This window comes from Engystomops pustulosus, chromosome 3 (assembly GCF_040894005.1).
Source record: "Engystomops pustulosus chromosome 3, aEngPut4.maternal, whole genome shotgun sequence".
Classification (NCBI taxonomy): Eukaryota; Metazoa; Chordata; class Amphibia; order Anura; family Leptodactylidae; genus Engystomops; species Engystomops pustulosus.
In genome coordinates, this window is record NC_092413.1 from 165864627 (window position 1) to 165891605 (window position 26979).

General features: G+C 39.7%; 1 protein-coding gene across 3 annotated transcripts in view; it reads left to right on the plus strand.

The window, feature by feature from the left end:
* Window positions 1-26979, plus strand: part of SI (sucrase-isomaltase) — a 180484-nt gene that overhangs the window by 94675 nt on the left and 58830 nt on the right. For all 3 annotated transcript variants that reach the window (XM_072142894.1, XM_072142892.1, XM_072142891.1), the window contains exons 8-22: window positions 1618-1717; window positions 2882-2994; window positions 3370-3495; window positions 6695-6826; window positions 7030-7149; window positions 8785-8898; window positions 9182-9266; window positions 10948-11065; window positions 12421-12592; window positions 13831-13947; window positions 14276-14430; window positions 21168-21252; window positions 21470-21526; window positions 22374-22498; window positions 25791-25879. In XM_072142894.1, the coding sequence (XP_071998995.1) occupies window positions 1618-1717; window positions 2882-2994; window positions 3370-3495; window positions 6695-6826; window positions 7030-7149; window positions 8785-8898; window positions 9182-9266; window positions 10948-11065; window positions 12421-12592; window positions 13831-13947; window positions 14276-14430; window positions 21168-21252; window positions 21470-21526; window positions 22374-22498; window positions 25791-25879 (1708 nt within the window). The remainder of the gene's footprint in view (window positions 1-1617; window positions 1718-2881; window positions 2995-3369; window positions 3496-6694; window positions 6827-7029; window positions 7150-8784; window positions 8899-9181; window positions 9267-10947; window positions 11066-12420; window positions 12593-13830; window positions 13948-14275; window positions 14431-21167; window positions 21253-21469; window positions 21527-22373; window positions 22499-25790; window positions 25880-26979) is intronic.

Below are 26979 nucleotides of genomic sequence, written 5' to 3' on the forward strand. Positions count from 1 at the left end.
ATGCAGTGAATAGGGATGGTTAAGCCCAGAAATTCCCAAAACATTGTTTGTCCCTGTAACTGTGGCTCTTATTGAGTTAAAAAGGAAAACTTGTAAAAAATATAAAATAGAAACTGTGAAAATGTTTACCAAGGATCTTTTATGATTCAAAGGGAAACATATAAAGCATGTAATTTAAATAAATAAACATATCCATATTTCCCAATAAATTAATAAAAATTGAAAATCTATGAAAATCACCGCCATAGTCTCTGTTTGCCTCTGACTATACATAGTTTATATCAATAGACTGTCACTCAATGGAGAATGCATTTTGAATTAATTTGAAAATTAGAAAAAGTATACTACATCAATACTCTTTCAATTCCATATATATATATATATATATATATATATATACTAATTAGAAAAAAATTAACACAAAAAAATTTATTTTGTACCACCTGTATCCTAAATGTACAGCTTGAAACCTATATTACTAAATACCTTTAACCCCTTCCCGCCGGGTCCCGGTGCATGGAGAGGGCTCGCGGGCCGAGCCCTCTCCATAGCCGGTAAGTCTTTGCTGCATATTGCAGCAAAGGCTTACTGGTAACACCCGCGATCGGTGCTAGCACCGATCACGGGTGTTTTCACCTCAATCGCCGCCGTGGATCCGTCGCCATGGTAGCCTCGGGTGTTCCGAATACCCGAGGCTACTTCGTTTTAACCCATGCATTACAATGTGCTAATTGCACATTGTAATGCATGGGGAGTAAAATCCACATACATTGCCTTACAGTAGTATGGCAGTATATGATAGGATGGGTTAGAGTACCCTAGGGAGTCTGAAAAATTGTAAAAGTAAAAATAAAAAAAGTTTAAAAAAAAAATTATAATAAAAAAACCTAAAAATTCAAATCACCCCCCTTTCCCTAGAACTGATATAAAAATAAATAAACAATAAAAATCATAAACACATTAGGTATCGTCGCGTCCAAAAATGCCTGATCTATCAAAATATAATAAAGGTCGCACAGTCCCAAAAATTATATTAATGAAAACGCCATCAAAATTCGCAAAAAATGACACCACCCACAGCTCTGTACACCAAAGTATGAAAAAGTTATTGGCGCCAGAAGATGGCAAAATAAAAAAAAAAATATTTTGTACAGGAGGTTTTAATTTTTTTAAATGTATGAAAACATTATAAAACCTATACAAATTTGGTATCCACGTGATCGTACCGACCCAACGAATAAAGTAGACATGTCATTTGGGACGCAGAGTGAAAGCTGTAAAATCCAAGCCCACAAGAAAACGTCACAAATGTGTTTTTTCACCATTTTCACTGCATTTGGAATTTTTTTCCTGCTTCCCAGTACACGCCATGGAATATTAAATACCGTCACTATGAATTGCAATTTGTTACGCAGAAAATAAGCCATAACACAGCTCTTTTGTGGAAAAATAAAAAAGTTATAGATTTTTGAAGTTGGTGAGTGAAAAATGGAAGTGAAAAACTAAAAAAGGCCAAGTCGTTAAGGGGTTAATTGGTTTTTCCTATTTTCTGCATGTTGTAAAGCAACATACATGTTGCAAAGTCTGCTGTAAAGTATGTTGCTTCTTGTTTTGTAGGATGGAAACAACTTATATGGGGCACAAACATTTTTCTTGTGTTTGGAGGATTCAACTGGAGCATCATTTGGTGTCTTTTTAATGAACAGTAATGCAATGGGCAAGTATTTTCCGTTTGTAAATTTTTTCCTTGCAGTGTCTGCTGTACTACTTGAAAACCATTAAAACACACTTTTATCTATGATATACATGAACACTCAGTGATTTATTTACTGTATCTTTTTCCTATACCCTCTTGCATTCCAGAAATATTAGGGGGTTTCGGCAGGCAGTAGGTCCATCAGCAATTATGGCATAGAATTGCGCTTTAACCTGCTCACATTGAGGCATGCATGGGCCTAATAACCAGCGTTATAGATATAGCTAGCACTCTATCACTCGGCACACACAACTTATGCCCACTTATGCCATCATGCCCAATTTTTATGTAGGTGGCACAAAGGGGAAATAATTGAACTTCCTGGCATGGCACCAGGAATTTCCATTATTAAAAGACTTGATAAATATCCCAATCAGGGTCCATAAGAAAAGATGTTTGGACACCTCCATAATACACATGGACATTTACAACCCTTTATATTTTTATTCAATTTTAATGCAATATAACTAGAGATGGGCGAGCACTAAAATGCTCGGGTGCTCCTTACTGGAGACGAAAATTTCCCGATGCTTGAGTGTTCGTTTCGAGTGATGAGCCCCATTGAAATCAATGGGAGACCCGAGCATTTTATAGCAAAATTACAAACTGAATGAGCACTGTTCAGTGCAGATGTTTTCACTGAAAGAACACTGCAGAACAGATTGCAGATGTTCGCGAACATATTGTTCTTCAAATACTATTGCGGAGAACACCGTTCTGCACTTGTGCCTCCGGAACAGATCGCAGATGTTCGCGAACATCTGCAATCTATTCTGCACTGTGTTCTTTCACTGTGTTCTTCAATTAAATGATTAAATGAAATGTTTTAATTGTATTTTTTTACTGTTCTTCACTTTTTTTTAAATTAAATGCTCGTTATCAAGCAGGGCAAATACTCGTCCGAGCAACGATTCGGTCCGAGTATGCTAATACTTGACCGAGCATCAAGCTCGGACGAGTATACTCGCTCATCACTAAATATAACTCATTTATTTATATTGTTCATTTATAACAAAAAAAATCCTAAAATCTAATAATAAACATGATAGCATTTATGTGCTTATTATAATGATTAGAACTATGATTACCTTTATCACCTTATTGTTGTAATATTTCACGTTACAGAAGTGATAATCCAGCCGGCACCAGCAGTAACTTACAGAACAATTGGAGGAATCCTGGACTTTTATGTATTTATTGGCAACAATCCAGAAGAGGTTGTGATGGAATATCTAGAGGTTTGCATTGCTTTTGGCTTTACCTTTGATTTCACATTAAAGAGCATATTTACTCTGCATAGAACAATCCAGAATATAGAGGGGATAAAACATTTTGTTTTTCATGACTGTAGAAGGTTATGCCTTTGGGTTTCCTAAAAATAAATCAAAACTACATTTAGCATTACTGAAAAAAGCAGATTCTTTCTTTTTTAATTTTCTACTTTTTTTTTCTTCTAGTTTGCACATTTGCCCCTTTACTCTTACATCTCTATGTTTGGGAATATGCTGTAGAAGTTTAAATGCTCATCTTGAACAGTATATGTATTGTATGAGAAGTAGATATTAAGTCCTCTGTAACTTGATTCATATTCAATATTATCATTGTGTTTGTAGTTTATTGGAAGACCATATATGCCAGCATATTGGACTCTTGGTTTCCACCTCAGTCGATGGGGTTACAAATCACTTGATGAAGTAAAGAACGTGGTTGACAGTAACAGAGCCCTTCAAATACCATATGTAAGTAAAAATGTAAAATGCGCACATAAACAAACAGCACGGTAGAAATAGCAATGGAGTTTCTGATCTGTTCTGAACTGTTGTCACTTTGACAAAATAAGCAGATAGTCCAGGAAATACTGATATAAATTTGGAATCTTCAAACAACAGATTTTATTATTTAAATAGTGACAGTACACATTGTACAGAGGCATCCTGTAAAAAAATAACTATAATCTGGCCCACTATAATGGCAGTTTGCTCACACAACAGCCTAGCATTCTGAAACAGATGAGTAATGAAAAGTGTTGAGTGGATCCAAACTGTAAAGTTTAGGTTCATACCAAACTTTGCAGTTGCGTGTCCCTCGGACCTGATCCCGAGCTTCCTCAGAAATTCAAATCCAGGTTTGGCTCAAAGCTCTTTTAACACTCACAATCAATGCTTTCCATTAACTTGTTAAATGACACTGGCAAGGTCATCGACATCTCAATCGCTGTGGCCAAATGCACCGGAACTACCATGCCAGCGGCAATGGGTAACTCCATTTTGGGGAGGATAACTGTTCCCCTATGATGTCATTGGGAGTGATAACCCTTCCAACAATGGCGGCATACAGTGATGGTGTATGTGTGGTCACCATAAAATAGATAACTGGTGACCTAATCACATTAATCATTTACTGTCAACTCCATACATAAATGGCAGCTTGCAAAGTGCTACTTTTTAGCCCTCCCAGCAGTCACAAGGTTACTGCTCTAGAGATGGGAGCAGAAATGGCTGTATCTTACAGTGTCTAGATTAGGTGGCAACCTAAGGACATCATAAGTAAGGTCCTGACAACAATACCTACATAATACCCACGCTTCCTGCACATTCCGGTATAACCAATGGTTAACTAAAGTAAATTCTTTTACATTACCTGCTGTTGGAACACAGCTATTCTTGGACCCAATCAGCTCAGGAGCATGCAGTACATAAGGATTTAAAACCATTACATCATGTTGTAGGTACCTTATTGAAGGGTCCCTTTGCCTTGCACCCATACCAGCTCCTTCTTATGAGCAAACCCAAGCTGGAGTGCAAGAAGCTCAGCAATGGCACCAAATTTACTCCACTCCCAGAATGCAATAGTCTCCCTTGGATGAGAGTGGGCACTGAGCAGAATTCTAAGTCACTCACCAAGCAAACACAAGTAACCACTCTATGATTTTATTGTGCTTTTGTTTACTGGTTTACCATGGCTCAATAAAATGGGGCTGCGTCTTTATCCACTCTTAACCGACTACAATACCTTTCTCAGTTGAAAAAATTCAAAATATTGTAGATGTCAGAATATGGTACACCACAAGTGCTATTTTTAATTTAGTTGTTGTGGGAAGGGTAACAACATTTTAAAAGGAACTATTTAATTGTTTGGTGATTAAAGCAAACATATCATTTATAGCAACATATAATAAATATATATAACATATAATATATATAACATATAATAAATACTAGAAAGCATTTGCCTGAAATGATGACATAGATGTGACTCATCAAGAAAAATGACATTTTCAAGCTTGTTTTCTGTTGTGCTACATTTTAAACATAAAGATGATACATAAAGATGTGCTACATTTTAAACATGCATACCATAATGCCTATTATGGTATACATGTTAAAGAGAACCCTTCCAGCAAATTAACCCTCTAAACTAAATATATTTTGATAAACTGCCATTAGAAAGCTTTGCCCCTATCCCTTCATTGTCCCCCTACATGCCTGTAAACTTAAGCATTCAGGTACTAAATTTGTATGCAAATGTCCTGAGAGAGGTCCAATGAACCATTATCATATTCAGCTGTCCAGCTTATTCATGAGTGGGAGGCACAGCCGCACCCCCAATGCTTGACTGAAAACCTGTATAATGATGTGAGGTGTAATTGTGTAATCGCTCCCTATGTGCTTCTTGATTCTGGTGGCCACACCTCCTGCAGCCTGTGTGTATGAGATACTCCTATACACATGACTGACAGCCTGTATAATGATGTGACACTCCTGCTGCTCGCTCCTCCATATGCTTCCTGGTTCTGGCACCCCCTGCAACCTGTGTGTGTAGGAGATGCTCCTATAAAAATGACTGACAGCCTGTATAATGATGTGACACTCCTAGTGCTGGCTGCCTCTATGTGCTTCCTGGTTCTGGCGCCCCTGCAGTCTGTCTGTGGATGAGATACTCCTATACTCATGACTGAAATCCTGTATAATGATGTGATACTCCTGGTACTGGCTCCTCTAATTACTGCCTGGTTCTGGTGCCACCTGCAGCCTGTCTGTGGATGAGATACTCCTATACACATGCCTGACAGCCTGCATAATGATGTGAAACTCCTGGTGCTGGCTCCTCTATGTGCTGCCTGGTTCTGGCACCCATGCCCCTTGCAGCCTGTGTGTGTATAGGAGAGATACAACAGCTCCTTGAAGTCATGTTATAGCAGAACATGTCAGGTACTTGTGTAGCTGATGTCTGTGTATCACACATGTGTATAGGAGAACACAGCATGTCAGCAGATAAAGCACATACAATTCTTTACTATACATTACAAAAAGATATGAGCAGGGGGAGGAGAAGGGAGGAGTAACAGGGGCGACACTCTTTCTCTCTGTGACTAGCCTCATTTACATAATAAAGAAAAGATGATATTAGAAAGATTATTGTATGAATTGACTAGATAAAAGCTGGAATGGAATCTGTGTGAGTTTATCCAACAGGTAGTGGTGACAGTACTAGAGAAAGAGACCTGATGTTAGGTGTCCTATAAGTATGTACAGAGTGATAGTATGTGCTAATGCTATTATGATGCAGGATATCTGAAAGAACATGATATCCAGAAAATGCAATGAGGCGGCACTCCAATAAATATAAAGGTGATTTTATTTTAAGTTGTTTAATCTTGATAATGGCTCTATGGATGAGCTGAAACATTGCACCGTATTTTGCCATGGGTGAATAAAGATCACCTTTATATTTACTGGACTACTGCCTCATTGCACTTTTTTGGATATTTGATCTTACAAACTGGTGGATTGGGTTTGTTGGAGGTGTGCACCCACCATTCGACTTGATCCATTAAACTCACTGTGCTGCTCCACAATCGGACTGTTTGAAAGAACATGATATATGTTTGGATATTAATATATATGTGTATTCTTGTACTTGTTCTATTCCTTTTAGGATGTTCAATTTACTGATATTGACTACATGGAAAATAGAAAGGATTTCACTTATGACAAAGACAAGTTTGCAGATCTTCCAAACTTTGCTGACTATCTACATGCTGGTGGTCAAAAATATATAATCATTTTGGTAAGTTCAATGTGCAAAACATCTTATCTGAACCACCTAGTAAACAGGCACTAATTGATATCAAAATCCCTTTAATAATCTGCCTAATAGTTTTATTTTTTGAGTTTTTGTTTCATGTGAGAATATCTATATGATACTGCTGTGTAGTATTCAACGATCCTTTGTTTTTGTTCACATTTACATATTTCATTGTAATATTTCAGGATCCTGCTATCTCCAATGAAGGACTTTTAGGTGGCCTTCCATATGAAGCATATGAACGAGGACAGCAACTTGGTGTGTGGGTAAATGAATCTGATGGCCAAACTCCCCTTATTGGAGAGGTAACATTTATAAGATTTTTTTCTTTAAATTAATACTAATATTACTGTTACCAATACCGGGAATATAAAAATAATATATTTTAAGTTTTTCTTTTTTTCTATAAAAACACAACATTTGCAGGGTAAATCGTAAAATATTTTATTAAAATTAAGTAAATCCAAGCACTCCGTATAGGTTTTTTGATGTCAGAAAGTGATACCGCCCCACAGACATATATTGTCAACACCTGATGCTCGCCAGTACAGCCAGCTATGCCTAGACCTCTATCCTGATCGTGTTTGACAAAGGCCTGTGTGTAGGCCGAAACGTCACATCTTTTGATCACTTCTGTGTAAATAAAATATCACTTTCTGGCATCAAAAAAACCCATACGGAGTGCTTGGATTTACTTAATTTTGATACAATTGTGGTGGGAACCCTAATCCCCAGCAGCACCCACTATCGATGTGTGACCGCACAAATTAGGTAAAATATTTTATAAATCGAATATAATTATGTTGAATGTTTGCTCATGCTGTAACCAGAAATTTGCCACATTGACTTATATAATTCTCCTTTTTTACGTGTTAATGAATTAATGTTTTAATTAACCAAATTTAACCGCTGTCATCTATTGACCCATTTTTCTGCCTATAAAGTACTGTATCTCAAACTCTGTACCATGTTTGTTATGTTGCAGTGTTGCATGTTTTTATTAACTTTCTGCCCTGCTTGACCACTACTCACCTTCTGCACAAGTCAATTCCTATCTTAAGGCCCCATTCAGACAACTGTTTTCTTTTCAATATTTTCATTCAGTAAACAAAAACAAACAAGGAATGAAGGACAGATAAATATTTTGGTACCCTAGGCAAAATTGTGCTTCTCAACCCAACCACATTGTAAAATCACCTTTAGCACAGTATCCCCCCAAAGTAATGTAGCCCATCAATCGCCAATATAAATCTAGCACAGGTCCCTCCATAGAAATGTTGCAGAAGACTGACAATAGTAATGTAGTATATGATTCTTCTCAGTGATATAGCACAGCCCCCCTAGTTATGTAGTACAAACATCTCCCCCCCCAAATTAAGTAGCATGGGACCCCCAAAAATTATGTAGTACAGGTCCACGCTAGTAATATAGCACAGAACCCTCTAGCTATGTAGCACAGTAAAAAAAAAAAATACTCTCATACCCATGCTCCCTACACATTCCTCTTCTTCCCTGTGTTTCTTCCTTTCCAAGACACAGGCGGCGGTAGGATACGATTACATAGTCGCTTAGTTGATGATGCTTCAGTATCCATTAATTAATAATCTAAGTAATTAGTACTAACGCATATACCGTTGATTACTATTGAAAGCCAGGGCAGGTTAGGTGAAAGGATAGCATCAAAGGTGATTGCCTACCCATCATCCTGTGCAGTTTTTCCAGGTTACCTTTCACAGTTATTGCATTACGTTTTACTCCTCTTGAGTGTAGAACATCCATAACTTATATACTTTTGGTCCTACTGTGGGCCAGTCCAACACTGACATTTACATACGGTAAGTTAATACGTTCTTTAGAATTGTAAACAGGAAGTATAAAGTCATGAACAAAGGATTTTATATATAGGAGCATCAACCAAATACATTTTTGTTGAATTTCAGGTCTGGCCTGGAGTTACTGTGTTTCCTGATTATACAAATGATGAATGTACAAAGTGGTGGGTGGATGAATGCCTAAGATTTTATCAACAAGTCAAATATGATGGAATATGGATTGTAAGTAATACATCTATGTCTAATTCAAAAATAACATAATAAGTGAATTTATAATTGCATTCATTATGATTTATACATTTTTATGTAGTCTGAAATGAACTTGTTGTCTTTTTGTGCGTTGTCTTTTACTGCGCGATTTCACATATGGTGTCTTGTTTGGTATTGACCACTTTTGCACTACTAAAAATTTGCACAACTATGTAATATGTATATATATATATATATATATATATATATATATATATATATATATATATATATAATATTCACCTTATGCAAACAGGATATGAATGAGGTCTCCAACTTTGTGAGAGGATCAAGAAATGGATGTGCTGATAACAAATGGAACCATCCTCCATACACACCTGGTGAGTATACAATTATACACTGGAGATACTCTGCACATATACATTACAAGGTTTTTTTTGTAAATTCCCCAATATGGAAGTTAACAGTGGGGAACCTATAATTGAGACACTTGTTAGCCAATGCAGATGACATTGACTAAGCATTAGTGTTGAGATGACCCAAACCCAAAGTTTAGGTTTCTACCAAACTTTGCGGGTTCGGTTTACCCAAATTCGTCCCTGGTTGAGTCCGGATTCAGCTCAAACCTCACCCCCTTGCTCACCATTAATTCCCTGATAAGTGGCCATGCACCGCTGCAATTTAAATGCCAGTGGTGACAGCAGGGGCGTAACTACAGCGGTAGCAGCCATAGCAGCCACTATGGGGCCCGCAGTGTCAGGGGGCCCCGTCATCCGACCTGACACAATAAAGAGTGGAGGATGTGCACCATTATATCTATATTGTACTGCACATGTCCAGCATAATATGTATATAACATATACTGTGATGTATATATGCAGTATCTGTGATGTATATAAGGTGTCTGTATACACTGTATGTGAGTATGTTGCATATGGTACTGTATGTGTGTGTATATGCTGTGTGTGCACATGAGTGTATTTATATATGATTGTAACTCGCATGAGCAGACTAATATGTATATTTTTTAAGTGGAAAGGGGGGCCCCATGCAGTAGCCTGCTAGGGGGTGCTGTCTCTCCTTGTTACGCCACTGGGTTACAGTTAACATCATTGATCAGTTCCAGTAACGTTTGGGGGTATTACTGGTGGGGAATTTGGATCCAGGTTCAGTACTCAGACCCAAATAGATTTTAATGGGTCTGCTCATCACTGATACTAAGCATACTATTCTCTAAAAGAACCACTCATCCCTATTTCACCTGTTATAAGATATTCAATATATTACAGCCAGGGAAGTTAGACAAACTGAGAACAATTGAATTTTGTGGGATGTCAATAGAGAGAGGACAACCTCTTTATGAACAATTTGAACTATTTGACAAATATTTTCCATAAGTATACTTTTTAATATACATTTGACCAATATACTTCAGCATATGTTTACTTCAACTATGTAAAAAACTGTACCTAAAGAGAGGATCGCAAAATGTATACATTGTGTATCATGGAGTACAACTATTTAGGTATATGGTTCCATATTTCCTGGGCATATCTACAAAAGGACATCAGAAAAGCCATGTGTAATATCATAAAGCAGCATTAACATAAATTAGCAATATATATCAATTATATAACAATAAAATAATTTCCCATGTACATAGCATTCAAAATGCCTCTTTAATATATCAGAATAAAATGAGTCGAAATCTAAGCTCCCTAAACCAATTCTCAATTGTAACTCATTTCTGCTTGATATCTTTTTTAAGCCTAATAAACAAAACATAAGCGAGACACTAATTACTGTGTCACCTCAAAAGTGCTTCCAAAATATTTTAATAGTGGTTGTAAAGGTTAATAGCAGAGTTTGTCTGCAGCTTGACTTATTGATCACTTTGAACTATGATGTTCATTAAACAGCCTTAGTACAAGCTGCATGGTCATGTATCAAGGAGCTAGCACATTTATAATTCACTCTTCTAAGAAAAGTATCTTTGTGGGAATTAGCTAAACAATATATAGCTAAAAGGTTTCTAAAATATTTGTGTGTTTTTTGTTAAAGCTATACTGGATCGGGTGATGTTTTCAAAGACTCTCTGTATGGATGCAAAACAAGCGTGGGGCTCCCATTATGATGTGCATAGCTTGTATGGATATGCAATGGCTCTTTCTACAGAAGAGTAAGTTCAAAATTACTTTGTTTTCTAATGAACATAAAAGATATATAATTATATAATATATTATTCTCATCATATATTAAAGAATTTGTACCATCAAAAGGTGTGGCTTAATAGTAAAAGTCAGTGCCGCAAAAAAATAATTATTCGGTGTATTTTAGTAAATGAACTAATGGTGCAAAGTATGACTCAACAGGAAATTCGCCATCAAGGTCAAGCTTGATAAACCAGGGACACTAACTCATACATCTAGGCACTGTGCACAGTAATCTTCTTATATTTTTTATCCATGGCCTCATTCCTTCTAAAATAAACTTTTAAAAGTATGCTAATTAACCTGAAGACCCCTCTGTGATCGAGCTTTACAGATTGTTTCACTGTCTCTCCCCCTATTACTCCTACAGAATTGAGAATACAGTAGGCAGTGCTCACTAATCAAGGGCTGAGGAATCAGAGGGGAGGTGATACAGTGTAACAGACTGTTAAGCCAGATCACAGAGGGGCTAGGGATAATTATAAATATTGATTTTAGACCAAAGGAGGCCATGGATAACAATACTAAGAAGGTTACCACAGTCACAATGCCTGAATCTAAAAGTAAGGGTCCATGGTTTATCAAATCACACATTGTAATAGATAGCCTAAATCATGACAGCCTCAGGTCTTTGTGTGACCCGAGGCTGTCATAACAATGGATCTCCGTTCCCCAATGACCTCAAAGGGAGCGAGGAACCGAGCCAAGAAGGTGGTGCCATTTTTGCCAATCTTGTCAAAAATCACAGCAAAAAGTCAAAATTTTTGCACAAATAAACTCCACTTCCCAACAGGTGTAGGGAACAGTTTAGAAGACGATGCAGAAGAATTTAAGGCTTTTGTAACCTTTTTTTTTAAACGCAACAGATTCACATACCTGATATATCTCCCACTAAGATAAATTAAGCAAGTCTAAAGAAAAAAGACATGAACAAAAGACTAAAGATAAATGACGCTCATTGGCAAATATGCTAATATTTTTGGAAAGAGGAGGCCGTGCTTTCAGATCCTGAACAAAAAAAAACTTCAGAGAACCCCCAGTCGTCGTAAAGAAAGAGGCCATTTCTTACCTAACAATTTATATTTATTCAGTTTCATCTTAATAATTAATTTATATTGTGACTGGCTGAATTCTACTACTGGTGTGTTTAAAGCCTATGATATTATAACTTAAATCACTCATTTATATTTTAGAGAGGTCTAAATGAATAGAAATAATCCTGTCAATCGGTAGCACTTAAAAACAAAAAAATCATTGCAAAATGCATACGATGAAGACAAATAGTCGCAGTAAGCTACATTTTATAATTGTTTTTCATTTCCAGAGCCATCAAAGCTGTTTTCCCTGGAAAAAGAAGCATCATATTCTCTCGATCTACTTTTGCTGGAGCAGGCAAATACTCCGGACATTGGCTTGGAGATAATGCTGCCAACTGGAATGATATTAAATGGGCAATACCAGGAATGCTTGAGTTCAGTCTTTTTGGAATACCTTATGTAAGCACATTACATAAATAAGCCTGCAAAACAAATGGTCATCTATGGGAATTAGCAGTAAATTGTGTTTATTTGTGTAGAACATCATGATCCATTTTATTGCCAGTTGGATGTTTTAGTGACAGTCAACACTGAAAGCAAAAGAAAAATATGCAACACTTGTGGCTAAATGAATAAATGCTTTGTAATTGTATGCAGTGATCTACATTTATATACCTAGATATGGATACTGAAAGAATAAGGAATACAATGACCAATTTATTTTAAAAAATATTAATTAAAATTTAACAACTAGAGGAGAATATGAAAATATTGGGGATTATGTAAGAATTACCAATTTTAAGTAAATAAAAAATGTAATAAAATGTAAAATATATACAAAATAAATAAATGGGCAATTATGGTGTTTTTCTGCAGTGCCCATTACAGATAGTTGTTAAATTTTTGATCCCTAGGGCCCCACAAAGAACCAGAGTTCTAAGACTTGAACATGAGGAATTTTACTGGAGTGGCAGTTGAACATGCTTCCTGTCTTAACAATTTTTATATGGTGGGGTATAACATGTGGGAGTGAACTGTACCCAGGAGCCCATAATTTGTCTCTTCCAGTTCTAGGAAGACTAATTCTATGAATTATCTTTTTTGTTGGGATCCATCAGCTTTAAGAGCTGACAAAACAGTTAATCCCCGTACAGGTGTGTAGTTGTACCCTGACTTAAGGACATCTGACTTACAGACGACTCCTTAGTTACAGACAGACCTCTCTACCCACTGTGGTGAAGCTCTCTAGATGCTTTACTTTAGCCCCAGACTGCAGTAACTTGCTGTAAGGTGTCTGTAATGAAGCTATTGAGAATCTTTGTATGACAGCACAAAATTGTGAAAATCCAAATGTCACACGGACAAAAAAAAATTGTCTGGAGTTTTAATTATAAAATCTACTAGTTCTGACTTACATACACATTCAACTTAGGAACAAACCTAAAGAACCTATCTTGAATGTAACCAGGAGACTTGCCTGTACTTGGGTGAGTCTCGCAAACTATAGAAATGTAAACCCTTAGAGTTCCAAGTCAACACTGGTGATAAGTATCCAATATGCAGACATACATAATCCTGTAATTTAAAATACAACTTCAAAAATAAAATTCAACTAATTTAAATATGAAACAGAGAGTTGGGGGCATTACTGGGTAAACTAAAAAAAATTTGATGTATAAATGTGACCTTTTTTATAGATTGGAGCTGACATATGTGGCTTCTTTGATGACTCCTCAGAAGATCTGTGTAGACGATGGATGCAAGTTGGGGCATTTTATCCATTTTCCAGGAACCACAATGCTGAGAATTACAGGGTAACAATATCTTAATTGAGGATCTGATTCTGACTTGATTCATACTGCACATTTCCATGTAGTATAAGCAATGGCTGGCTTGTTCCACTTTACCCTTTCAGACAAAGATGGATCCTTCTCCTTCTTGGAACACCATTACATCTATGGGATTACTGGAAACTCAGTTCCAACTTTTTCTATATGTGTTCTCATCCCAATCTTTAAACGTTAAATCATGATTTAAACTAAGAGGAACTAGTTAAATATTAGACCTTAATAAAATGTAATTGAAACAACTATGTTTATGTAGTTCAGTGATATTTCATTCTATATTTATCTTTTATTGTAGCCACAAGACCCCGCTTACTATGGAGCAGATTCTCCTCTCGTAAGATCATCAAGGCATTATCTGAACATCCGATATACCCTGCTTCCATACCTTTACACTCTCTTTTACAAGGCACACACTAAAGGAGAAACTGTGGTTAGGCCTTTACTTCATGAGTAAGTACTATATTTAAACTATGCCTAAAACACATTTTATTAACTGTCACTTTTAGCCACTGTGATAAAATGAGCTTCTCTAGAGTAGATTGACAGTTACATAACTTTTACACACTAAGTTCTAAGTACTGCATTCAAGTACTAGAGAAACCATGTAGCCATCATTGGGAACATATTATTAGGGCATTGCCCTGCACAAGGCTCTGAGTCACTAAGAGCCACAAACTGCTATTCACCTGAGTTACAGTTACAGGTTCACTATGATGTCCTTAAATATTCTGGGAGTTTCAGCTTTAAGCTGAAGAAGAACTTTTAATACTGTATTCAAATTATCTGTAAGGAGACACTGGGGCAGAGAAGTCATGCTAGGATGTCCATTCCTGGCTTAATTGATTTCCCATAGTCCATGTAAGTAATCACATGTTTAGATAGCAGCTGTTGAAGGTAAGTTATACCGGTGAACTTGTCCTATGTGTGAGAAAGTAAGAGGTATTGTGTGGGAAAACCGCTATCTGTCCTACAGGCAGATGAAGGGTGTGTGGTAAAAGCCCTGGGTTTGTCTGCAGTAACCCAAGGGTTAATGCAGACATGATAAGCAGGAATAGTCTGTTTTGTCTGTGTTGGCCTAGCTAACACAGACACATTGGTAATGTCTGTACTGGGCCTGCTTATTATGGAGTAGGGGTAGGCTGGTAGTGGGACTCCTACTCCACCCGGGCTTCGGTCCTGGGTTTGTGAATTGCCCACAGGTGCGGGTCTCAGGCCTCGTTAGGGCCTGATTTAGTCTGCAGGCCAGAAGCAGTAGGAGAGGCCCTACCTGGAGAGCTGAAAGTGAGATTGCATTCTCACAGCAAAGGTAACTGAGGGTCTCCTGTCTTGCTGCTGGCCAAGAGCGTGTGCCAGGCAGCCTGGTACCCGGATAGCTAGGGTCCTCAAAATGTATTAGACAGCGCCTAGCCGGGCAGGAATTACTTTTATAATGTTTTTGCATGTGCCTAAGCCAAGGCTGAATTTGTGTTCTGTTTTGCAAGTGTGAATAAACACTTAAGTTGGACTTTTAAACCTGCGTGTGTCACTGCTTCTTGCACTGCTACCTGTCAACTACCAGAGCAATTCCCCACACATGGTGGATTGGAGCGGGCAAAGTGCAGTGAAGTATACACTAGTGCATGTCCTGGACAGCACTGAAGCTGCAAGCCACGGCCATGGAGGAGTTAATCAAGCAGCTTGTCCAGTCCAACGTGCAGCAGCAAGAGACAAACAGATTGCTGCTCCAGCAGATAACAGCCCTGACCGCTGCTCAGCAAAGGACTGTCCCAGCAATGACGGTGAAGGACGCCAGGAAAGAGGTCCGCAAAGCTATGACCAAGATGACCGCCGAGGATGATGTGGAGGCCTATCTGACAGGCTTTGAGAGGGTGGCCACCCGAGAGAGGTTGCCACAGCAACACTGGGCAGAGGTGTTGGCCCCCTTCCTCGTCGCTGATCCCCAGCAGGCATACTACGACCTGAGCGAGGAGTATGCCCGGGACTACTCCAAGGTAAAGGCAGAGATCTTGGCCCGACTAGGAGTGGATCAGCATCTACGCGCTCAAAGAGTAAATAGCTGGAGATACCAGGAGGCGCTACCACCGAGGGGGCAGATGCACCAACTTGTTCACTTGGTCCGCAAGTGGCTTCAGCCAGAGACATCAACCCCAGCCCAGATGGTCGAGAAGGTTGTTTTGGACCGTTTCCTGAGGGCCTTGCCGGGTGAGATCCAACAATGGGTGGGACACGGGGACCCGTCTGATGCCGATGCGCTGGTGGGGTTGGTGGAGAGGTTTTGTGCCACTCAGGCCCTAACAAAGAAAGCCCCTTATACCCAGGCGGGCCCTAAGGCACGGAAGGTCGTGTCACCCACAAATTCCCGGGGCAAGACAACGCCCAATGTCCGAGATGTACCCCAGGGGAGGAGGAGGGGGGAGGCTCCCACCTGTTGGACCTGCCATGAGCCAGGTCATATTGCAGCCCATTGCCCCAATTCCTCAGAGCCCATGGACTGCAGTTCCGCCAGAAGGGTTTCTCTCTATGCTGCCCCTGTCTACACAGCTACTAGCCCCGACTCTGCTGATGAGCGCCACCTGTGCCGGGTGACTGTGGCAGGGCATCCAGCGTTGGCCCTGCTGGACTCAGGCAGTCGGGTGACCTTGATTAATGGGTCCCTCACAGACCCCAAGGCAGTCACAGGGCGCACAATTGGAGTCCTGTGCATCCATGGGGACGTAAAGGACTACCCCACCACAGTTATTAACTTCCAGACCTCTTGTGGAGAGACACTACATGAGGCAGCGGTTGTCAAGAACTTGCCCCATGACCTTATCTTGGGACGGGACTTCCCCATGTTCTGGACTCTATGGCGGGGAAACCAAGAGTTGGGGGGTTGTTCTCCTGTGTTGTCTGGTCAGATCTCTGAAGCCGAGCCTGATGACCCAGACTCTGGAGCTCCTGCCGTAGGGGTGACCGCCACAGAAGATGGAAGTGTAATGTTTCCCCTAGATGTTATGGCAGGCGAAACTGAGGAGGTAGTGACAGGACCACAGTTGTTGGATTTGGAGGTATCCCGTGACAACTTTGGTACTGCACAACTCCAGGACCCCACTCTGGTCCGCGCCAGAGAAAATGTGGCAGAGATTAATGGTGTACCTCAGCACCCAGGTGCGGATAAGTTGTTCCCTCGAGTGGTGGTAAATCAGGAGTTATTGTATCGCATTGATAGGGTCCACGGTGAAACCCGGGAGCAGTTAATGGTACCTCAGCCATATCGTCAGATGGTGTTAGACCTTGCACATAAGCATGTGATGGGAGGGCACCTAGGTACCACAAAAACTCTGGAACGCATCTTGCAGCGTTTTTATTGGCCCGGAGTGTACGATAGGGTAAAAAGGTATTGTGAGACTTGCCCTGATTGTCAATTGCATGCTCCCATGGTACACTTTCGAAGTCCGTTGGTACCTCTGCCCATTATTGAGGTACCCTTTGAAAGGGTCGCCATGGATTTGGTCGGTCCTTTAGTTAAATCCGCTCGGGGACATCAGCATATCCTGGTAGTCATGGACTATGCTACCCGATATCCTGAGGCCATCCCACTACGGCACACCTCGGCGAAACTAATTGCTAAAGAGTTGTTTGCCATGTTCTGCCGGGTGGGACTTCCCAAGGAGATCCTCACAGATCAGGGGACTCCTTTTATGTCAAAAGTCACCAAGGAGCTATGTCGGCTCTTTAATATTAAACAGTTACGCACCTCTGTGTACCATCCTCAGACGGATGGATTGGTAGAACGGTTTAATAAAACTTTAAAGAGTATGCTAAAAAAGGTGGTAAACAAGGATGGGAAGGACTGGGATGTACTGTTGCCATATTTAATGTTTGCCATCCGAGAAGTCCCACAAGCCTCTACTGGGTTCTCGCCGTTTGAGTTAGTGTATGGCAGACATCCCAGGGGTCTCCTGGACATAGCCAAAGAGACATGGGAACAAGAGCCCACCCCCCACAAAAGTGTAATAGACCATATCGCAGATATGCAGCACAGGGTGGCAGCCGTCATGCCCATTGTCAAGGAGCATATGGAGGAGGCACAAAGAACTCAAAGCCGGGTTTATAACAGGTCAGCAAAAGTAAGGACCTTTAATCCCGGTGATCGTGTGTTGGTGCTAGTCCCCACTGTAGAAAGTAAGTTTCTCGCTAAATGGCAAGGACCGTATGAGGTTATAGAGAAAATAGGAGAGGTGAACTACAGGATACGTCAGCCGGGACGGAGAAAACCCGAGCAGACTTATCATGTAAATCTGTTAAAGGCCTGGAAAGAAAGAGAGAGTCTGCATACAGAGATGGTTCTGGCTAGTCCACCTCCTGCGCTACCCTCACAGGCCGCAGATAAGCCTGTGCCGGATGCAGAAGTGCGAATAGCCAATACCCTAACCAAAGAGCAACAGCGAGAGGCTCAAGAGTTTGTAGCAAGAAATACAGATGTGTTCTCAGAGTTGCCAGGCTACACATCTGTAATTAAACATGATATTGTCACTGAGCCAGGGGTAAAGGTAAGATTAAGGCCGTACCGAGTCCCTGAAGCTCGTAGACAAGCCATATCAGAAGAAGTTCAGAAGATGCTGAAGTTAGGGGTTATTGAGGAGTCCAAAAGTGAGTGGGCCAGTCCAATTGTTCTAATTCCCAAACCGGATGGGACGTTGCGATTTTGCAACGATTTTAGAAAATTGAATGAGGTGTCTAAGTTTGATGCCTATCCCATGCCCCGGGTGGACGAGCTTATTGAGAGACTAGGGGGTGCTCGGTATTTCACCACCCTGGATCTAACTAAAGGATATTGGCAGGTACCCCTGACAGATAGGGCTAAAGAAAAGACAGCCTTTGTTACCCCTGAGGGCCTTTTTCACTATGTTGTGTTACCGTTTGGGCTTCATGGGGCCCCCGCTACCTTTCAACGGTTAATGGACATAGTGTTAAAGCCACATAGGAGATACGCCTCCGCCTATCTAGATGATATTATCATCTACAGCCAAGACTGGGAGAGTCACTTGGCCAAGGTACAGGCCGTAGTGAACTCGCTAAGGGTAGCGGGCCTGACTGCAAACCCCAAGAAGTGTGCGCTAGGAATGGAGGAGACACACTATTTGGGGTATGTGATCGGTCGAGGTATAATTAAACCTCAGGTCAACAAGATTGACGCTATACAGGGTTGGCCTCAACCAGTGAGCACAAAGCAAGTCAGGGCGTTCCTGGGCATTGTCGGGTACTACAGACGGTTTATACCGAACTTTGCCACCGTGTCCGCTCCCTTGACAGACCTGCTGAAGGGTAAAAGGCCTGTCATGGTGCGATGGAATGAACGAGCAGAAGGGGCTTTTCAGGCATTGAAGTCTGCGTTGTGTGGATCCCCCGTCCTCATTACGCCAAACTTCAAGAGAGAGTTTATTGTGCAGACGGATGCGTCAGAGGTAGGGCTGGGAGCTGTCCTGTCTCAGGAGGTGAATGGAGAAGAACACCCCATTACCTACCTGAGCAGGAAGCTCACGCCAGCTGAAAAAAATTACAGTATCGTAGAGAAGGAATGTCTGGCGATAAAGTGGGCATTAGAGTCCCTACGGTACTACTTGCTGGGACGACAGTTCCGTCTCATAACGGACCACTCTCCTCTCACGTGGATGAGTAGAACTAAGGAGAAGAATGCCAGGGTCACTAGGTGGTTCTTGTCCCTCCAAAATTTCAGCTTTACGGTGGAGCACAGAGCCGGGAAACTACAGGGCAATGCGGATGCCTTGTCCCGAACGCATTGTTTAATGTCAGGAGTTCGCCCCCGTGGGTCTGAACTGAGGGGGAGGGTATGTGAGAAAGTAAGAGGTATTGTGTGGGAAAACCGCTATCTGTCCTACAGGCAGATGAAGGGTGTGTGGTAAAAGCCCTGGGTTTGTCTGCAGTAACCCAAGGGTTAATGCAGACATGATAAGCAGGAATAGTCTGTTTTGTCTGTGTTGGCCTAGCTAACACAGACACATTGGTAATGTCTGTACTGGGCCTGCTTATTATGGAGTAGGGGTAGGCTGGTAGTGGGACTCCTACTCCACCCGGGCTTCGGTCCTGGGTTTGTGAATTGCCCACAGGTGCGGGTCTCAGGCCTCGTTAGGGCCTGATTTAGTCTGCAGGCCAGAAGCAGTAGGAGAGGCCCTACCTGGAGAGCTGAAAGTGAGATTGCATTCTCACAGCAAAGGTAACTGAGGGTCTCCTGTCTTGCTGCTGGCCAAGAGCGTGTGCCAGGCAGCCTGGTACCCGGATAGCTAGGGTCCTCAAAATGTATTAGACAGCGCCTAGCCGGGCAGGAATTACTTTTATAATGTTTTTGCATGTGCCTAAGCCAAGGCTGAATTTGTGTTCTGTTTTGCAAGTGTGAATAAACACTTAAGTTGGACTTTTAAACCTGCGTGTGTCACTGCTTCTTGCACTGCTACCTGTCAACTACCAGAGCAATTCCCCACACATGGCATTATTTTAGCCGGTATGTGCTTTGACAGCATGACTCTCGGCCTCATGAGTCTGTATACAGGTCATTTGTATGTACCATTCCAAGTACTGCATAACACTAAACCTCATTGAGTTTTGCCATGCATAAGGTTAGTTAAAACTTGGAGACCTAATTCCTCATGACAGGTTTCCTTTAAGAAATTGCACTTTTGGTATTCATTAGGGAAATTTATCAGTGCTTCTAAGCCAGTGTAGGAGGCCTACAAATTTCATGCGCACTGCAATAATTTGTGATTATTCTGGTGACTACGCCACCTTCACGCCATGTGGGCTGGGAGGGGCGTGGTCACTGGCAGTGTGGGTTGGCAATGAAAGTTCATACCCCATGCCAGCTCACTTTCTAAAAATCTGCAAACACTCACTACTGAATGTTCACAGTTTTTTCTGCCGACCAACACGGCTGGCAGATACATCATGAGGTCTGAGCTTCCTCAAGTGTTTGCCATGGTGGCAGGGGGTTGGGTTTTATCTAACCCATAGTGTCTCCACTTAAAATATATAGGAAATACCTAACTGCAGTGCTTTTACATCATTTATTTTTAAACTATGCTTTATAACATTGTCGTTCAGGTAAATTATCTGCAGTTCTTTATGATAGCATTATAAATAAATTGCATTTGCTTTAATGTTTTTACATCCTTTATATCCTCCTTTTAAAGATTCTATTCTGATTCCAATACCTGGGCAATAGACAGACAGTTTTTATGGGGACCCGGACTTCTTATAACACCTATCCTGGATGAGGTAGATATTGCTTTTAGGTTTATCTTTTACTTATTAATATTTTGTTTACTATTTGTTTAAATGCACTAGAACTTGCTTGCAGAAAAGTTTGAAAAACACAAAGTTTGAATAAAGTTCAACTGTGTACTGTAAAAGACCTATGGAATTATGAAATATAATATAATGCATGAATGTTTTTATATACTGTTTAAACATTTTCATGTATTTTTCATTACAGAACACTGAATATGTTAATGCCTATATTCCCGATGCAGTGTGGTATGATTATGAAACCGTAAGTCATAAATTTCAACATCTTCCTATACTATGTTTATATCTATATATACTGTGTGATTATATATATAATTTTCCTACGTTCATTCCCTTGGGTCAGCTTTGTGGCTGCTAGCTGATACCATGATCCCTAAGCCGGTCACTGCTGTGACTTTTACTTTGCTTTCGGCTTCAGTGATGTTATGGTAGGAAGAAACACAGAGGACAGAGGATGGATTAGTAAAGAGAGAGTTGACATTTCAAGCAGTTAGCAATTGTGATAGGCCCCACTGCAATATTTATATGTAGCAACTCCCAGATCAGTGTTTGTTACACTCCCGCCTGTTAGTAAATGTGAAAGGGTGAGTTATCGCTCACTGCCAGCTTTGACTAGTTTAGACCAAGTCAAACATGGTCTAAAGTTCTGTAGAAATCTCCACTGGACTGGGGTGTTCACACCCCTGCCTGCCCTGCTTTATGTCCCATAATGCCCAAATGCAGATTTTTACAAGCCTTGTCCATCAGAAGACTGGTAACAAGGTTCTGTAAATTCCCCCTAATGTTGTAATGAAACTCAGTAAGGGCATCTACCATGGCCCTTTGCCAGTTTATCTGCATCAAAAATACCCTTTTTTGTTAAAAACTGCTATCATATTATTCTAATTATATACGGTTATTATTTTAAGCTGCCATAGTTTTTTTGAATACTGTGAGGGAAGTGGGATTTAGTTGGGCTTCCTTACACGTTCAGTGCGGATCAGACGGACAAAAAGAGCTGTGCCCAATTCATTAAGGTCTGATTATTTCCTCTAATAAGTAACAAAAAGGTGTATACTTTTTTGTACACAAAATTTATATTTTCTTTGAAGGGCGTAAAGGCCAGTAACAGGAGGCAATATGTGAACATGCATCTCCCAGCAGAGAAACTTGGACTTCATCTCAGAGGAGGTTATGTATTTCCTACACAGCAACCAGATGTCACTACTGAAGCCAGGTATGAATAACAAGCTTGATTGGCATTCAAAATAGTGACATATTTTGGCAGCACATGGAAGCAACAACAGTCCTATTACCTATTCCGGTGTTTCTGCTGTGTAATCATCATTTGTTCTAATCTAGCACCTGCAGATGCCAGACTTTCTGCTATGTATCCTCGTATAACTTCTCTGGACTCATTCAGATGTTATAATCACAGGCCATTGTTGTGATGCTCTGGCTGCATTCATTCATTTAAAACATTTGTCTTAAAAAGGGAAGTGCATAACACAGAATATTTAATTATAGGAGTTTAGAAAACCATAGGAGTTTATTCCACCTTTTATATTCCGCACAACTAACAATCTACAATACTAAATATCCTTTATGTGGGGTCATTTATATTAGGATTTTCCCTTTTTTCTCCTATATTTGCAACTTTTTTGGCACATTTGTAATTTGTTATGTGCCTGGGCCTAAAAGAAGATCTTCTTGTATTTTGATGGGTCTGTATCATGCAGAGCAACATTTAAAACTTATTGTTAATTTACAATTTCCTGCATTAAAATACATGCTACAAATATTCAAAATGATAAGGTCTGCCATAAATGCCATGCTAAAATTCACCTTTACAACCCTCAGCTATAGGGATCTGGGTATTTCCATGTTAAATATTCATGTCATATCCTGTGGTGGTGTTATAAATTTCTGATAGGGACCGGTTTACTTGAGGATGCCAAAGATGGAACCTGCCCCTATCTGATATTTTTGACATATTCACAGGATATTCACCCATGAAAAGAATAACACGTTAATGCTTATCAAATGAACTTACAAATATACTTTGAGTAGCTGACCCGATTCCCTGCTAGCAGTACTTATTCATGTGTACCTACTCTAGAAAATGTAGCATGCAATATCTAAGCACAAGCTTATTCTGGTCACATGTTGATATAAGGTAAAACAGAACATCAGGAGATTCACGATACTAAAATTATGACTAGAGTAATTGCTTTGGATTTGAAATACATTGCAGCACATTCTCATCTGGCTGGACAACCCCTTTTATAGGCAAAGTCAGAGGAAGAGCATTTTCATTTCAAGTCTTTACAACCGATAATGATGATATTTATGTACAATCAATTTTAATCAACAGTAAACAATGGCTTCATTGCTTATTATTGAGTGTTTTGTGCTTTTACACTGGTCAATTAATATTACAAAGCCTCAGTCGAGACTCAAGACCAAGTTCCCATAAATCGGCTCCAGTAGTGTACTGCATTGTTGAGAGGATAATAAGATAAGATAGCTCTTGCCATTAACCCATTAACATGAAAATAATGGAGGTCCTGGATATTTCACATTAGAGATGCAGTAATTGTTCATAAAAGACCCAAGTGATTGCATGATAAAGAACTTAAACAAAGGATGAATCCGGCTTATTATATATTCACTCCTTGATAGTTAGCAGAATGATAATTGCATCTTATCTGTAATTATGGTAAGAGGATAATTCCCTTACAGTTGTATAAAATATTGCTTAAAGCATTCAAATGGACATAACATTATGCATTATGTCAACATCTCAGCATTACACACTGCCTTCCATGCAAAGGCGGATTTTTGAGCAGCCAGATATTATTCATCCCCAGAGGTCTGTTAGGCATCTGTAAATATGAAGAGCTACTAAATGGAAAAAAGCAAAAAAGTTTTGCTGAGATGAAAGAAAAGAATCTCAATACTGATGTTGCTTGTGCAACTGAACTTGATCCTCCTAATCCCAAAACACAATGCCAATAAAAGGAAAGTTCCGCTTCAAGCCTGACATTTGGTTGGTGTTAAACGACTTTGAGAAAGGTGAACAGTTTCATTATCCCGTCATAGAGCTTGTGGAAAAGTATTCTGCAGTTCATGAAAAGACAAGAATTAAGTGTGATTTTCTGATACATTTTTTTAGTAATAGGAAGATTTAGAAGCAATTGTGGGTATTTGTGACTATCCTTTTTAAATGACAATATGGCTGTGTTGTATATGGCCGTAAATAATCATATTGTTTCTTTTTATTTGGAATTCTTAGACTATGGAGTGAGGCACATGGCAAAGCTGTGTGTATGAAGCTTGTAGTGTAATGCATGTGGGGACATGTATCTTTAGTTTGATCCTTTTAAATCCTAAAAAACTTGCAAATCAGAGACAAAGAACAAAAACAGACATGTATCACAGTGGAAAATTTACAAAGTTACATAGCCCTACTAAAGTATTCGGACTACAGGCAACTATAAACTTTAACAATTTGCAAAAGAAAACAAATGATACATGTGCCCCACGGAGTGACAATGCTTCTGTAAGGGCTTATTCACATGGCTGTCTGTGGGGACGTACATGCGGCTGCAAATTTGTGGCTGCATGTATGTCCCCATAGACGGCAATAGCGGCACGGCGGGGATAGAGCATGCTCTATCTTTCGGCGTGTGTGCAGCCGTGAGCCGCTGTTTTTTATGGAGGGAGGAGGGGTCACCTCCTCCTCCTCGTCAGCACACGGCGGTATGCTCACACGGCGGGCATACCGCGTGTGTATGTACCCTAATATGTATGTTATAAATATTTCATGTAGAGCACTTGTGGTGGTGCCATATTCTCTGGGAAATCACATTCTTAATGCATTTATTTCATAAACCCCCTATATTTCTATACCATGTAAAATGAATAGCATACTTTATAGAGGTATGTGTCAATTTAATGGGTATTCCTGATTTTCACTATTCATGACATATCTTAAGAATATGTCATGCATAGATGATCCCACTGCTGGGACCTGCACCCATTTCAGGAATGACCTCCATCCCAAAGTCAGGCTCAGAGTAAATGTAGATGTGCAGCCATTCTCAAACTCAATGGGAGCGCCAACGAGAACTTAGACTATCCACTCATTGCTTCCTTAGAAATAGAGAGTAGCTTGACAGCGGACCGCTGTTTCAGAGATAGGTATGGGTGCATTAGATCTGCAATATGGACATGCCTGTTATAATTTATTTATAGAGCACCATTAATTTCATGGTGCTGTACAATGATAAGAGATTCACATAAATAACATAAAGAGAAGTACAAATACAAAACTACAGTGATCAAGAAATAAGTAGTTGAAGGATTGCCTTTATATCAACACTACAAAATTGTTCCAGTGGCAATGACTAAACAAAATTCTCCCACATGGAAAGTTTTTCTGACGATCTATAACCCATTTTAATAGAATTTATTTTGAATAAAATATTGACACAGTAATTAACACTTTTATTGTCGATTTGTTTCAGTCGTAAAAAACCTCTTGGTCTTATAGTCACCTTGGATGATAACCAGAGGGCCCATGGAGAGTTTTTCTGGGATGATCTAGAATCTAGAGGTAAATACAAACAACTATTAGCACTCAAATTAAATTCAATATTATTTATTACATAGACTTATTTAACTTATAAGCAATGGGCAGAAAATTGTGCATGACCTGTAGATAAATAATAGATTTTGTTAGTGAGAAAACCAGAGGATGTTTTGCATCAGGAAACAGAAACTGTGGCGCTCCTGTCCATATCCCTAAACAGCCTTATTTATTTAAATGGTGATAGTATTCAAAACCAGATGTTTCCCAGATAGAGGAGTAGTGCTGTTGTTTTTACCACCTTGGGGAACCCCTTCATAGGGTCACTCGCATACCAGGTACACATTAGGCAAAACATGTGTTTAGCAGTGGTTTGTAACCCGCCATTAAAAAAATAGCTTAAGGGCAATTGTAGAATTGGAAATACTGGAATGATGTAGAGAATACTCTTACATCCAACAATAGTTGTCAAATAAACATAAATGGGACAAAAATGTCAATCAAAATGTGTACAATGCTCCTAGTTATTGCCACTTAACCCCATAGTTAAGAATGACATCTACATTTCCCAACAGTACCTTAAACATACATTTAATATTTGCAAATGGTGCTAGCGTTCTGTAGCGTGTGTATAATCCTATTTAGGTATGTAGCCAGCATTGCTCTTTTCACACTGCAGAGCAGAATAATTAAATTGATTTTCTTAAATGATAACCTACATTGCTTGGTGGTGGCACGTTCAGAGGGGGGAAGATCACAACATTCTTATTAGCATTCAACCAAGGAACTACATCTGAACATTAACAAACCATATGATATTTATAGCAGTCAAGAAGGTCAACCCAATAACATTGAATAGTAAGTTATAACGCGGAATTTAGACTTTCAGAGAATTTTCTGAATGGGATAGCTGTCTCTAAGGGCACTGACTACTGTTTAAGAAATCTGAGCATAGGGACATGTCTCCCCAGAATATTAATTTTATCTACACACAGGCTTAATACTGGAATAGAATTTTAGGGAATGTGAATTTAACTGTCCTGCATACACATGTTAAACAGGCATTTATCTGGCACCAAATCGAATCATATTTTTTCTGATTCGTTTAAAATGAGGCTAGCTACTGC